The following is a 14,916-nucleotide window of genomic DNA, read 5'->3' as shown; positions in this document are numbered from 1 at the left end:
GAGTTGACTGTAGCAGCATAGAAAATATATATAAAACGGTCAATTTTCCAGGAACAACTGCTCGTAACAGTTTTTCCGGACCATATTTAATCAGCTCTTTTTTACCTGTCTTCTGTTAAAGTGCCCGATGTAAAAGTCTCACAAGTTATTGCTCTTAGGTTGAAGTTTGGTATAATGTACTTTTTTTTAGGAAAATCAATATTACAGTGGCAACGATAAAGACGTTTATACATGAACAAATGTAAAAGATTTCGGCAAGCATAAAAGCTAGCAAGTTCCAGACCAATAACGAGAATACGAATATTGTCTATTTGTAAATGACAGCGTTTTGTTGAGTTGGGTCCTCGCGTATGCGTTAAAATTCAAAACTCGAAAATCAAAAACTTTAATCTAGCTCACAGTTCCAGCTATGGCCTGTGACTTTTTAGCGTGGACGGGGCCTAATAAGTGACACTGTTCCTACAGAAATTAAAACTGGAAATTAATTTCAGTCATACCTCTTGTAAGCGGACACCCTTGGAACCAAAAGAGTGTCTGTTGAGCTGACCTTTTTCATTAATGTGATTTTTTTTTTGAAAAATAGGTCCGAAACGCGTACATGTGTCTAGTGCTGGGTAATTGAGCCTTACGCATTGTCATTGTAGCGCATTAATTACGCAAACGCGCGTGTACATCAAGTAAAATGCGTCTTTGCTATAAGCGCATGCTTACAAGAAAGCAAAGTCAATGTTCAACCCGTTTAAATGCAGGGTCTTGCGTGTGATTTCTGTTAACGGCATTTTTTACGTTGATGAAGAGTCAAAAGTCTCTTCATTTATTGTTATTTAGTGCATCAAAAAAAAAACCGCTAAATCTCTGTACTTTTTTAAATCAAAGCTTAGGGATCATCTTCTTTTAAACTTTTAATCATTATTTTATTTAGTTTTTCAATTTTATTTGTAAATATTAGTGTTAAGTAGATTTATTTTTTATTGTAAATAGTTTCTGAAAAGCCCTATGGGGAGATTACTATTAAAGTTCTTATCTTATCTTATCTTATCAACAATACTTTTGATTGGCTGTACGCAACTGTCGTGAGAGAACATTGTGTTTGCGTTTGTTGACGTAGGTAATGTCTTCAGAATCTCAAATAAGATTTGTTCCTTTGGTTATACGTTGTTATCGGTTGTTTACTTCGGGTTGCGAGGGAATAACGAGTGATTTATTACTATTACCCAGAGAAGAATACTGCAAAATACTTCGTGTACGCTGTCACGTATGAAAAACTTCAGTGGAATTTGGTTAGTATGACATCATAATTTGCCGTATATGAAGCACTTTCTGAAAATTTTACCGTTATAGCATTGTGTCTGCGCTTCGTACTAGACACAAAAATGAAATGTTCGCACGTCGCTGCGATCATGACTTAGTGTCCGCCTACGGGAGCTGTCCATTAGTGGAGTTTCTACAGTATTTTTAACTTTCAAACTGATTTTAAACTTACCGGAACATCCAAATAGGTGCAATCGTACACAGGTTAGCCGGAAAGGAAATTTGTCCGTGGGTATTCGTACGTATCTGGCCGCGACAGGTCTGCTCACGTACGAGATTTTACCAGATGGCGTCTTCTTGTTCGGCTGTGAAGACGTTTCAAGAAATAAATATTACGTTAGCTTGCACTGCAATTAAAGGGACTGTGTCACGGTTGGGTTAACTTTGTTTGATTAAGGGCCTCTTCACATGATCCCGGTTGACCGGGCTGGCCCAGTTACCAAGATCTCGGCTCACTCCTATTTTCTTTGTAAAATTTTGGATGTGTTCATATGAGAAGGTGGGCCAGCCCGGTTACCGATATCTCGGTTTCTGCAACCGAGATCTCGGCAACCGGGAAGAATATTTTCCCATATGAACACTCCAGCCCGGTCGCCGGGACGCAACTTTTTTTGAGAAAATAGCTTCCCTTTCGTAACTGGGTGGTCAAAATTGCTTAATTTTGCCTTGTATCTATTTCCACTTCAGAAATATGCGAATTAGCTTTATTAATAAAGTTACAAGGGTCAATAAAGCTACGATAGTCGCGAAAGATGCAACTTTATGTGTCGCCATTTTGGCTTTGTTTCTTGAATTTTATCCCCGTCAACCGGGCTAAAATTTTCCATTGAACAGACGTCAAAATCCGTCCTGGTAACTGAGACAGCCCGTAAACCGGGCTCATGTGAAGAGGCCCTAAGTTTTGCCAAATACTCGCGATGAAACTTATGTTTGCAAAGAAATTACTTCTATGGATCCAAAGGACAAAACCATAGTTACATTGCAACCAAATGTGTCTACCGGACGTTATAAAGTTAATGTTGCAACCATACGAGATTAACTTTTAAAACTGTTCAATCTTTGTCATTTTTGGCCATCCGAAACTTATTTTATATTTGCTGTGTTATTGAAATGTTCCTTTTTATTTTTCGCCGAATTTGATGGTCATTTCCCATGCCTAAATTTAGCTAAAATCAGTGACACAGTCCCTGTTATTCGCCCTCCAGTTTCGAAACCGAAACTCTCGATCCGGAGTCAACCTCACTTGTCGACAAAAAAGCAAAGGCTATAACACCTCTGCTGACAAAAAAATTCTGTAATGAACATGGCAATTTGGGCCTTTGTAGCGGTGAAGAGGAGAAGGCGTGGCAAATGATGACTTTTCGCTCTCTGGGTCATCTTATAAACCCTAACTCCATTTTAATGAGATCCCGCTCACCTTCTGTGATGGTAAGCTAACACTATCACTTATTTTCGGTGAAGATTTAAGGTGATTCCCTAGTATTGTATTGCGCATCCTTACTGCGCAGAATTTTACGCGTAATTAGCGCGCGCACATAAACAAAATGGCGGCTTTTTCTATGGGGATTGGCTCGCGAGAGAGAGAAATCATCGTTTTCTCGTAAACGAGTTCGGTGACCTATCATTTTTTTCTCTTAGTTCGAAAGTAGCGATCAAATTCTTTCTATAAAATGAATACAGATCACAATACACATTACCCCTTTTTTGTTACTTTTTGTTGGTTGAGATTACTCGCTTAGCTCTAAGCACCTTTCTTTAGAGCCCTCACCACAAAAAAAATCTTCATACGAAATATGCCTTCCTCGCTATGACCTATGAGTTTAATAGGAGAAGTAAAGCCTTTACTTTTTTAATCACACTTACTTGAATTCCGATCCACCCGACTCCGTCCTCGCTAAATCGCACGCTTCTAACATCCAGATTTTCACTTTTTAAATAAAAATAATCGTTGTCGAATAAAGTAACCTCAATTCTTGAAATAAACCTTCGATAGAGGAGGTCGAATTCAAGCCAGGGTGGGTCCCTGCGTACAGTCATGTCCACGCACCATTTCCTCTCAGAGCCCTTTCCATAACTATTATGAAAATCGCCACCATAATACTTGGTGTACTTCTATAAAGTGAAAAGTTTGGTAAAAATAAAGTCACAGGTTAATCCCCCCCCCGCCCGCCGGCGCGGGGGGCGTCTCCCCCCCCCCCCCCCGGCCCCCCCCGGGGGAGAAACACAACCGGAACCCCCCCAGCCCACCAAGAGACTAACCATTAATCCCGGGATTAAAGCTAATAATTATTGTCTTTTCTGCGGGTGAACAAGACTCGATTGATCACACGTTCATCGACTGTCCATTCACTAAGTGCTTTGTCAAATCCTGCTTAAAAATGGTTCAACGATGCAAATGAATCACCATTAAATCCAACAACCGAGGAGCTTTTATTTGGAATTCCTAACTCCTCGTCCTTTCTACTTAAAAAACTTAATTACATCCTTTTATTCATGCGTCGTTATATAAATATCAAGAAATTAAATGAAGAAGCACTTATCCTTCCAGACTTCATCAGTAAAATTAAGTTCAAATATCGACTGGAAAATTTCTCAGTCAGTTCTTAACAGGTATAAAATTTTCACCATCAAAAATGTTCTTCCCCACTGCTTTACTTAATACTATATTCTTATTGTTTCCTGTCTTGTAAATATTTCGTCGTAGTTTACAGTATAGTAACTTCAGTCATATGTACTACATGTACTATTGTAATTTGTGCTTCTACTTCCTATGTTATCGTGCATTTTTTATGTAATGTTTAATAAATGAGCAGCAGTGTTTTATCAAGTGTAAAACACGAGGCGCAGCCGAGTGTTTTAGACGTGATAAAACACGAACTGCGAATTTATTGAACAGCTTAAAATCTTCTGATGTAGATCAACTCATTCTTGCACTAATATTTAGATTTGGGGTTATTTTGGCCTAGAAAATCGGACGTAAAGTTTAGCCGTGTCTTTATCAGATACAAAGACACGCATTAAACATTAATTTCTTTTGTATTTTCAATTTTAATTTTATGTTTCTTTCTTGTTGATGATGTAACTATTTTGTACGGTTTTTTTATATTTTAAAATTGTTGTTGATTTCAATAAAACATGTCATTATATATAAAAAAGTCACAGGTTAAGGAAACCACGACGAACATCGTCTGTTTTAAAGAAGTTCCTTAATAAAAGGTTTCGCTTTGTGAGTTACAGTAGCTTTGCACCTGTGCCAAACGCGATACGGCTTTGACAAGAAAGGGTAAAATATGCAACTTGTGCTAAACATGTGGAAACATTACGCCCTTGGTAAACGCAAGGAAGAAACGCAGTTTTGAAATATACATAAGAAATTTTGTCAAACGAGAGACAATACCGTTTATAACTTGTGCCAATTGTGAGCAAACATTAGCATTGCCCAAACTTGGTGTAAAATGTAATCGGTTCTAAGCGCGAAAAATAATCTTGACGATTTAATACCTGTACATATCGTTTAAAAAATGTTACTAACGGTATACTTACGGCGGAGTTGATTGTTAACTGCCAGTACCGCACTTCAATTTGATTGATGTAATGACAGTCAGCTGTAAAGACAAGCGAATTTAGACATGTTAGAAATATTCTTCGGAGACTTACGCTTTTAAATACTCGCCTTATAAAGACAATTTTTCAAGCACGTTTGAGAACTTTGAAATAGCGCCTGGCGCAATTAACATACGCGACTACTTTACTTTGAAGTAGTGGCAGCCATTGAACTCCGGATTTGAATGCTAGGGTAACTTTGGTGTGTCCTTAGTCAAGACACTTTACTCTTTAAGAACTGAATACGTTGGTGGTGGTAGTGGACGCGCAATCGATCAGGATATTTTATCTTTGGGACTTGACAATACTTGTATTGGATTCATTCAACAGACCGTGGTAAACTCCGGTTTAGTGAGCCATTTTGGCCAGGGTGCATGACATAATCCGCATCACACAGATTACATGAAAAAGAATAAACAACGCAATGATGATTAACAATCGCTGGCTTGAGTTCTTTAGGTTTAAGGTCTTGTTCCAGTTTTTTGCTGACGAAAACTGGTTGCACGGTGACGTTGATCTTGTGACTTAGATCGCATAAATGCCGTCTAACTGCATTGGCAGATGTCTGATCTTTAAACGGGAGGCTAACACGGATGACACGATGGGTTTCAGATTCTTGCGATGTATCCGCGGAGACATTACGGACAAAGTTGTTGATGGTGGAGTTAATAACGTGCATGGGATAATCAAGTCGAGTGAAAATAGACCGCAATCTATTGCATTCCTCATTGAAGGCTTCTGTTGTTGACGAGAGGGCGTGCGCTCGATGAACCATTGTTTTGATCAGGCAGTCTTTATAACGTTTATCAGTATGACTATGAAAGTGCAGCAGAAGACCAGTGTTAGTGGGCTTCCTGTAAACCGCCGTTTCGAGCCTTGTTTTATTCATGATTATATCCATTCCAATAAAAGGGATCTTATTATTTACTGGAAGCTCCATCGTGAACGAAAGGTTCGGGTGGAGGCCATTGAGAGTAGTGAGAAATTCAGTTGCAGCTTCAGTGCTGGGCATTCTAGCCAAAGTGTCGTCAACGTATCTTCTGCAGAAACTTGGCATCTTTTCTTCGAGGTGACACATAATGAGTTGTTGTTGTTTTAATTTTTAGGAGACAACTCGACAAAAAATAAAACATTGCAATTTTTCTTTCAGTGGTAAAATGACCAATGAATTCTACTCGACGTAAAATAGTTTTTTAGACGACTGCATGCGATGCGAGACAAAAAACTAATTAAGTTAGAAGTCGCGGTGAGTTTTTTCGGAAATCCTACAACCTGTAGCTTCTATTTTTAGGCTACCAACTTATCCTAAAAATGGTAAAAGGTTTACTGCGTTGAAAATGAGAAGAAAAAAGTAAAACATTGCAATTTTTCTTTCAGTGGTAAAATTTTCAATAAATTCTACTCGATGTAAAAATTTTTTTTAGACGACTGCATGCGATGCGAGACAAAAAACTAATTAAATTACGCCAATTCAAGTCGCGGTGGATTTTCTCGGAAATCCTACAACTGGTAGCTTCGAATTTTGGCTACAAACCCTTACTGCGTTGAAAATAAGGAGAAAAACTTGCTTGAAAACGGTAGAACAACGATGCTATGGCAACATTCGCTTATAGACGAATTTTAATTTAAGTCTAAATGCACGCACGGCAACAAAGATGTCTTATTTTTTCTCACATTTCTACATTGGCTACAGAGCTTGAACGAGATTTCTCTTCATCGAATTTCGATCAGACGAACTTCAAATTAGAGTAGTGTAGCAGTTTCATTGACCATCGTCCTGATCGTCGTAATTGTGATGGCCTTTGCAAAGATTATTGTGTTATGATTTCACCTGAGTATAAATATTTTCGCCCGATCAGAGTCTAAAGTATATTTATTTTCTTCTTGTCTTGCATTTTTCGTAAACGTAAAACTTTGCGACTCTCCCATCCCGGGCACCAGAGGTTTGTTATTCTCCGTAAAAATATAAATTAAGCCATCGCAAACCATTCGCCGATCGGCTCATGTTCAGTGATATGTGCCTGATTTTTAAAACGATTGCTAGCTCAATACTAGCTTGACGGACTCCTTTTCAGAAGTGTAGCTGAAAATGGTAGGAATAGCTTCCTCCTTTAGTGGCGGTTTCTTTTCTTGTCAATTAATTCCGGCAAGTAGCTCTGTCTGTAACTGAGGAAATACATGTACCAGTCAGTAATATTTTTACTGAATATCAGTAATATTTTTAATATCAATTGCGTGACCCAAGGATCAGAAAGGCAACTGTCTTGTATCCAAATACATTTATCCGATAATAATCATAATAAAACAGTGTAATATCCCTACAAGATGGCAGAATTCCTTAGATTTAGCAACTATTCCTGAGACAAAATAAAATAAAACATTGGCTGATTGTGTGTCCTGCGGCTTGTTTTCGTGAACAAATCGATAACAATTACATCGCCGCTTACGGTCAGAAAAAATATAATTGCTATAAACTCGGAATACCACACACTACTTTTCAAGAGGATGCAAAATACAAGTTACATGTAAACAATTCACGTACCTGAAGATCTTGCTCGTTGTCGTTTTATAATTTGTGGTAAAATGATCGGATCAGAGAAAACAGTTCCCGCGCTTCGGTCATTTGCCGCATTTACCCTCTCCCTTGTCTTGGCGTGCCACTTTTTCGACTTTTTCCCCTTCAGGAACTTGTGGAAGGTGACCCATCCCTTAGTGTTTTTGTATGTTTTGCTACAGCCAGCAGCCAGGCAGCGAACCATAATATTCTGGGCTTTAGATAATACTTTTTCACCGAAGATCTGGGTCATTGCAAAACTAGCCTCCCACGCAGTCGTTCTTTTGGGGAGGAGTGAAACACGATCGCCCCAAAGAACGACTGCGTGGGAGGCTATTGCAAAACCAGCTTTGACTAATGCTACGTCATAGCCTCGATATCATTCCCAGCTTTTCAAGATGGCGGCCGTCGGTGTTCGAAAGAGGTAATTTTGAACGATTTTAAAGGCCTCTTACAAAAATTCAAGGCGGCGCTTCACCAAATGACAACCATTTTTGAAGTCCTGAATACATGGGCTTTCATTTAAGGTAAAAATTTTCTAGACCCTTGATTCCCTTTAAATGTGAGGTGTCATTGCATTCTCACCTATGCTTATGGATCTTTGTGGTTGTATCAATTGTATATTTCCCATTGCCCAGTCTGAAAAAAAAAATAATCAAACAAACAAACAAACAAAGTGAGTGGTCTTGTACGTATCCGCGTACAAATAAACAAAACGAGTTTTCTATTTCTTTCCTTTGTTAAAACATAGCCCTTAAGCCAATCAGAGCGCGCGCTGTATATCCAGTTATAAATGATACGATGTGCATATTACTCTCCAAAAAATTATCTGCCTTAGAAAACTTTAATTTACAAAATTTCTTCTAGCTAAATATATTTTTCGAGCTGTAAAATAGCTATTTTTCTTGCTCCATGTTACACCATTATTTATGTGTAACCTATCACAATCTTTACCAAACGTATTAAACATTCCTTGCTCCTTTTCACCTATTATAATTTCTGTTAGTTTTCTAACATGCTAAACTATATATTTTTAGGTTTTCTTTTGTTTGGAAGGTTTGCCCGAAACGTCTGCTTTATCGTGACGTCACAGTTGCTATATCATGACGTCATCTTTAAAAGCTATGTCATCCTATCATACAATACTCACGTGATTCGCATCCATACAACTGCATAGTCAGAGATTGATGGTATCTCCATGCTTGAATCCTCAGGCGGAAAAATCGCGCGTGAAGGAGAGGGTCGAAAGACTGGTAACGAGCTCTGGCTTTGTAGTCGTTTTTACGGACAGAGCTGTGTTCTCGTGTGCTATGAAAATGCTAAAATATAAAAAGAAATCGCGTTCTTATATTCGAGTTTGTTCGTAGCACGAGTCAAATTCGAGCCCGAGTGAAGTTCGAGTCACGAGTCAAGTTCGAGTCAAATGTTTTTTCTCACCTTTTCTTTTTTAACAAGACCTTTTGACTGGAATTATTTATGTCAAAAAATGTCTCCGAAGGTAAATTACGATCTCATCAGCGCTAGAAGTTAGGTTTTTCACACGACAGTTTTCCAATGCAGATGCGATCGCGAAGACCTATTTGTATTTTGAAACGAGATAAAGCTTTAATCTACCGGTATTCCTTGCCCGTCATTCAATTCTATGTTTTTTTTTCAGTGAACTTGTTTTGTCTTGACTACTTATGTATTCATTTTGTGCTGAAAAAGTGAAAGAATCGACAAATATCCAGACATTTTCGAGTAATGCCTTTAACTTCGACTTTAACTGTATAGCTGGAATCAAGCAAGCTTTGAAAAAGCGTGACCTTGGCCCACTTTGTCATATTTTAGAGGTCACGTCACGATTGGTGTTTGTTACTTATATTTCGGCCGTCGCTTGTCCGTTCGCTTACGCAAGCAACGTTCAAGTTCCCTTGAGAAGTGTTTTTTACATATAATTTTTGTGTCTTTGAAGTGGAACCTCGGCCTCAGTTGTGAGTAAAATTGTAATTATCAAATTCACTGCCAAGGAATGTTTACTTCTTTGAAAAGCAGCTGCAAACAGATGAAGGAATCAGCTCTCGCAATCGGCATTTAGAGCCAAATATTGCTGTTCCTGCGCTTCTGGTACAACATTTTGCATGTAACACAGCAATTAAAACCAAAAGACCAAAAAACAAATTTAAAAAAAACTTGACTCGAACTTGACTCGTGACTAGAACTTGACTCGGGCTCGAACTTGACTCGTGGTACGAACAAACTCTCTTATATTCTAATAAAGCAAAAAATACAAAAGAGAACATGTAACCAAGCTACGTACGATCTGCCACTTTTTTGCTATTAAAAGATTGCAGATTTGCAACAGAAAGTTTGCATTTCAACTTTTTACACAAGAGAGCGTTGTAGAAATTTTTTAAATGGAAACCAATTATGTTCTTCAGACTTGCCTTGTAAAGATTGCCATTTTTAAGCCGAAAATCCGCTTACGAGAGGTGTCGACTGTATAGGCCAAAAAGGTAAGTCAAAAAACCTGCTAATAAATTTAGCTTGTAGCTCTTTCAACAAGGTTGGACGTTTTACGTTGGAATTTTCCCCCGTCTTCTTTCAATGTTGGAAATGCAAAAAACATCGATGGAAAACAATTTTTCAAACAGCATTGAACTGGGGGAAAGGGGGAAATTTTTTCCAACACTTAAGTCCATGGTTGTAGTTTAGTTACTTAAGTTAAGTTACTCAAGTTAAGTATCTTTAGTTTAGTTTCTAATGTTCCTCTCTTAAAATGGACCGGAAAATGATTATTTTTAAACTTAAATAATAATAGCCCAATTTCGATATATTAAAATTCAGCCTAAAACAATAGACCTCAGGACGAGGCTCCGGGACCAAACTATAGAGTTTGTGGGGTTTATTCCCCGGAGCCTCGTAGTGATGTCTATTGTTTTAGGCTGAATTTTAAAATATCGAAATTGGGCTATTAACGCAAGTTTAATTGTTGATTTTGATTCCGCCTTTGCATTACATCAGTAGAAACTTGCAAGATGTATTGGTCTGTTCGCTGAAATGTAAGCAGTGTTTTCTCAATGGCATACAACTTAAAGAGGCCCGGTTGAATTTCCTTATGGTTAGCACGCTAGACCCAGGATAGAGCAGTCTAGGTTTGAGTGCTCGCCAGGGTCGGTGTGTTGTGTTTTTGGTCAAAACTCTACTCTTTCGTCATCTCTCTCCTTTCTGGAGTATAAATGGCCACTGAAGAACTGTAAGGACGACCTGACAAAATGCTGAGAGTAACCCGTGATGGACTAGCATCCTACCCGAGGGGGGAGGGAAGGGGAATATCAATACTCCTAAACGCGTTGTGTTTAGAAACTGGGGTTAGGGCTTTCCACAATTGGCTCGAAATTATTCAAAAAGTTACTCGAAATTTCTGAAGAAGGAGCTCTAAAGTTGCTCCAAAAATCCAAAGAAGTTGCTTTTGATTAAAAAAGTTACTCTAAAGTTGCACCCAAAAATCCAAAACGCTGCTTTTTTATCAAGAAAATTTCTCCAAATAAAAGGTGCTAATTTCCCTTTGAAGGTAAGATTTCTAAGCAGTTTCATGCAATTTCACCGCAACAGAAGTCTCTAAATAACATTTTCAGGCAAAAATATTTTGAACTACAAGGATTTCTTTCACTGAGAAAAATCGTGAAGATATCGATAACGTCATGTTTGCTGACTAAATATGGAAGGTTTTAATGAGGAATGAGTCGAAAGTCCAAACGTCTTCGGATGTTCCACGAAAATCTTCGGCAAATTTCGTTATTCTTCGGAAACGTTCGTATGGCCTTCGGACGACAATCGGACAATCTTCGGAGATCTTTGGTCTAGAAATTGCTCAAAATGCAACAAGTTGCTCAAAAGAAAAAATATTGCTCAAAGGGGACTGAAAGTTGCTCGAAATATGAAAAGTTGCCAAAAAGTTGCCAAGCAACTTGTGGAAAGCCCTAACTGGGGTTCGGAGCCGGCAGTCGTGGATCAGTTTGTGCAAGCTTACCAAAGTGTGAGAGACTCATTTATTCTTATATAAAATTCAGTGGTATACCGAGTGGTAGCAAATAGATATAAACGCTATCCCGCCAGTGGCGATTAAATTTTTAACCACACAAGCGTGATATCATTTTTGACCAAACAGCTCGCAGTATTCAGCTTTTACATCTTTGATATTAAGGTGTCCGCTGACTACATCTCGGGCTCAGTTTCAGCTCATCGAGGTCATGTGTTTTTGGAAGTTGACCGTTGACTAAGTAGTGCTTTTTTATTGGAACGCGGGCTCAAGTCCTTAAATTTTATACAATAAACTGAACATTACATGGCCGCTTGGGGATACGAATTTTATCTTCTCGTACTGATAGTATCTCTCAATCGTTCGCTGCGCTCACTCGAAGATAAAACTCGTATAATATCCTCTATGTATCTTACCCTAGGCAGGCCATTTTCATCTTTAATCACAGTCCATAGCCGGCCGTCAGGGCTAAATTCTACACTGTAATGAGTAATGCTGGCATCCCATTCTACATCTTCAGGCGTCTTGTGATTGCGCCACTCCCATCCTTCTACGACAACCCCTGAGATTAACTTCATCGAACCTATCAAAAAACATGGGTCTTCACTGATCAACTTGGGTAATACCGGGGAAAGGTTGAGGGAGGGGAGATTACTTGCTACGCAGGAAGGCTCCGGCCGAAATGGGTACTTTTTTTAGGTTGGAGGTGTACAAAAATAGGAATTTAACTAGTTAAGATGAGGAAAACGGTTAGAAAACTATTATTGAGGTAATTTAAGGGCCTTTTAAAATATCTCGAGCAAACGTAGTGAACGGCTGATTCATCCAAGTCATATAGGAGGTTTTAAATTGAAATAAAGTAAAAGAGTTGAAGTATCCCATACAGTGGCCGAACGAACTACCAAAGCTGCGGCTTACGCTCCAAGGCTGCCGCTTAAGTTTCAAGTTTCTGAAATCCTTAACATTCAAACCAAAAGTTAAGACGGACGCGAAAAGATAGACCTTGAGCACCCTATGGGCAGAGAGAATTTAGTCTTTGTCATCCACCTCAGTTTATTTGTCGATGCGATGTTTACAACGCTTTCCTACAAATGTCGTTTACCACCTTTATATTTTCAATCTCTTTAGCTTACAATTTCCGAAAAACCAAAACAGGAAGTGGCGTTAGATTTTTGTGTTTGACTGCGGCGAAGAATGGGATACGATAGAAATGTTGTGATCGCTCAATTGAACGGTAAAATTCACCAGCGTTGAAAAATCTGTTAACAGGTTTTTTCTTATTTTTTATCCATGTGTTTATTTAATAACTGTGGCCATTTGATTATAATTATTAATATTTTTAATTTCGTTCTTAGAGTGCACACAACTGACTTACGAGCCCGAGATTAATCGACTAATATGGGACCTGAGAATTTCCCAATAATCGCCCGAGGCTAACCCGACAAAACTCCGAGGGTGATCTCATAATAGTCTGTGGTTAAACTGACGATAGTACCGACAATGGGATTATTACCCGCGACTAGTACAACAACGATACCAAGCTGGTCTCATGATATATATTCCCAGATAAGTCCGACGATAATCGCAAGCAAGTCCGATTAGATTCCGAGGTTATTCCAACGATAATTTTGAGCAATTCCGATAATACAGTAAAAATCCGCGAGTAAGAACCTGATTTTTAAGAACCTGTTTGGCTTGGGTTTGCCAGTTATACATCCTATGTATAAAGAACCTCTTAAACCTAAAATTTGGAAATAGGTTCTTATTTTCTAAAATTGGTTAAAAATGTTCACTTTTAGAAAAATAACATAAGTCGACATTCTATATCCTCTTTGGAGACACCTAGGAGCCTTATCACTTTTTTGCAATGTAAATGTCAATGTTGAAAATCATAAAATATTATTATTCATACAATCACAAAATATAAATAAAATAGTACGCAAATTTAATATAAGGAAAAGGCTGAAGTAACCAATAAATTCTATTAACAACAATGCAAATTTTTCTTAAAAAAATTGAACCTATCAAGAACCTACTAAGCCTAAATTTGTGTTAATCGCCATTTACGTAAGAAACTGTTCAGGCTAACTCACAGGGTTTTACTGTAGTGCATCGCTAATCCGACGATAGTACTAGTCTCATGCTACTCTTATCAACGATTGTGCCAACCCACCCCCACCTCCCCCCCCAAAAAAAAAAGAAAGAAAGAAACCCAGTCTTACCCAGGTCCACTTGTGCCCATTCTCCAAAGCGATCACCCGGTGAGGCGGCCCAGGGATCTCCTTCCTCCACGAGTCGGCGCCGGTCTCCTAACGCTCCATACTCGGACGAAACTTTGATGTGTCGGCCTGGATGGAAATCCTCGCTTCTTAGCAAAGGCTTCATGCAGTCTGCAAACAATAGATACAAGTTTTTATTATAAAACTACTGTGTTTTAATAGGTGACAGATTTCTTCATGCAAATCGATCCGCAATTTTTTGACCTGTAAAGCTGGCTTATGGGACGTCCATTCAACCGCTAAGTATTAAATTACCATTGTTTTTTGATATTATTAATTCTTTTTTCAACTTACACGGGGTGTCCTTCTTGTACATTGGGATCCAAAATGATGATGATGCATCGATAAAGAGTAGAAACGGACTGAACAGTAAAAGGAGAAAGGCGAGCGCTGACAGTCGCATGGTGATAAAAAGAAGCAAAGATGTTTTGACGCAATCAAACAAGGAAATGTCGTGACAAACGGATGACCTTGCACCAGCGCGCGCGCCAAATGCAAGGAAAGAAATTGGGAGAACTCGAAGTGAGATTCTTACACCGCGAAACTTACGCAGTTCTAGACTGTCCACAGCCTCTCTATTTTTCAACGCAAAAAAGCGAGATAATCGGCGAGCGAAACGAGCGTGAACGCGAAGCGCGGCTCCCCGCCCCCAACCCGGCGCGCCTCCCGTTTAGCACTGGCGTCCAGTTCTCTCGTCGTTCTTTCCCTGCGCTCATCTATAGAAAAAAAATACGAAAAAATAGAGGGCTGTAGACAGTCTAGCACAGTTCTCATGGCTGTTTCTAATATTCTTACAATTTAACGTATGTTTCTGTATCTCTATAATATCATGTACAAAAAGTTTTCTGTTTGTTTTCGAAGAAAATATTATTGAGGTTTCTATCGGATGAAAGGGTGAAGCCCCGAGTAAACTATCAAAGTCGGTAGAAACCAATAGCAAACAGTCTAAGTTCTTTAGCATAACTCAGTGGTCCATCCATTAAACGCAGAATTTAAGTAAAGCGCTAGCTGATTTGTTGACGGTTTTGTCTAATACTTTTCGAAAAAGCTTCTATCGATCGATATTGGGTGGCTAATAAGCCAATCAGATGGCGAGATTGCCAATGATAGTCAGCCAAAGGGTTTAATTATGATAAACTGTGTTAAGG

The 14,916-nt window shown here is 38.7% G+C and overlaps 1 protein-coding gene across 1 annotated transcript in view; it reads right to left on the bottom strand.

Moving 5' to 3' along the window:
• LOC144630308 (uncharacterized) overlaps window positions 1-14,185 on the bottom strand; it is a 63,909-nt gene extending 49,724 nt beyond the window's left edge. The window contains exons 1-8 of the mRNA XM_078488650.1: window positions 14,063-14,185; window positions 13,712-13,879; window positions 11,906-12,072; window positions 8,619-8,787; window positions 8,054-8,107; window positions 4,855-4,916; window positions 3,175-3,423; window positions 1,484-1,616 (exon numbers count right to left, since the gene is read on the bottom strand). Coding sequence (XP_078344776.1) covers window positions 1,484-1,616; window positions 3,175-3,423; window positions 4,855-4,916; window positions 8,054-8,107; window positions 8,619-8,787; window positions 11,906-12,072; window positions 13,712-13,879; window positions 14,063-14,171 — 1,111 coding nt within the window. The 5' untranslated portion in view covers window positions 14,172-14,185. The remainder of the gene's footprint in view (window positions 1-1,483; window positions 1,617-3,174; window positions 3,424-4,854; window positions 4,917-8,053; window positions 8,108-8,618; window positions 8,788-11,905; window positions 12,073-13,711; window positions 13,880-14,062) is intronic.
• Window positions 14,186-14,916: the final 731 nt, after the last annotated feature.

This window comes from Oculina patagonica, chromosome 11, assembly GCF_052425735.1.
Source record: "Oculina patagonica isolate OP01 chromosome 11, crgOcupat, whole genome shotgun sequence".
Classification (NCBI taxonomy): Eukaryota; Metazoa; Cnidaria; class Anthozoa; order Scleractinia; family Oculinidae; genus Oculina; species Oculina patagonica.
This window is presented reverse-complemented; position numbering and strand designations above follow the sequence as displayed.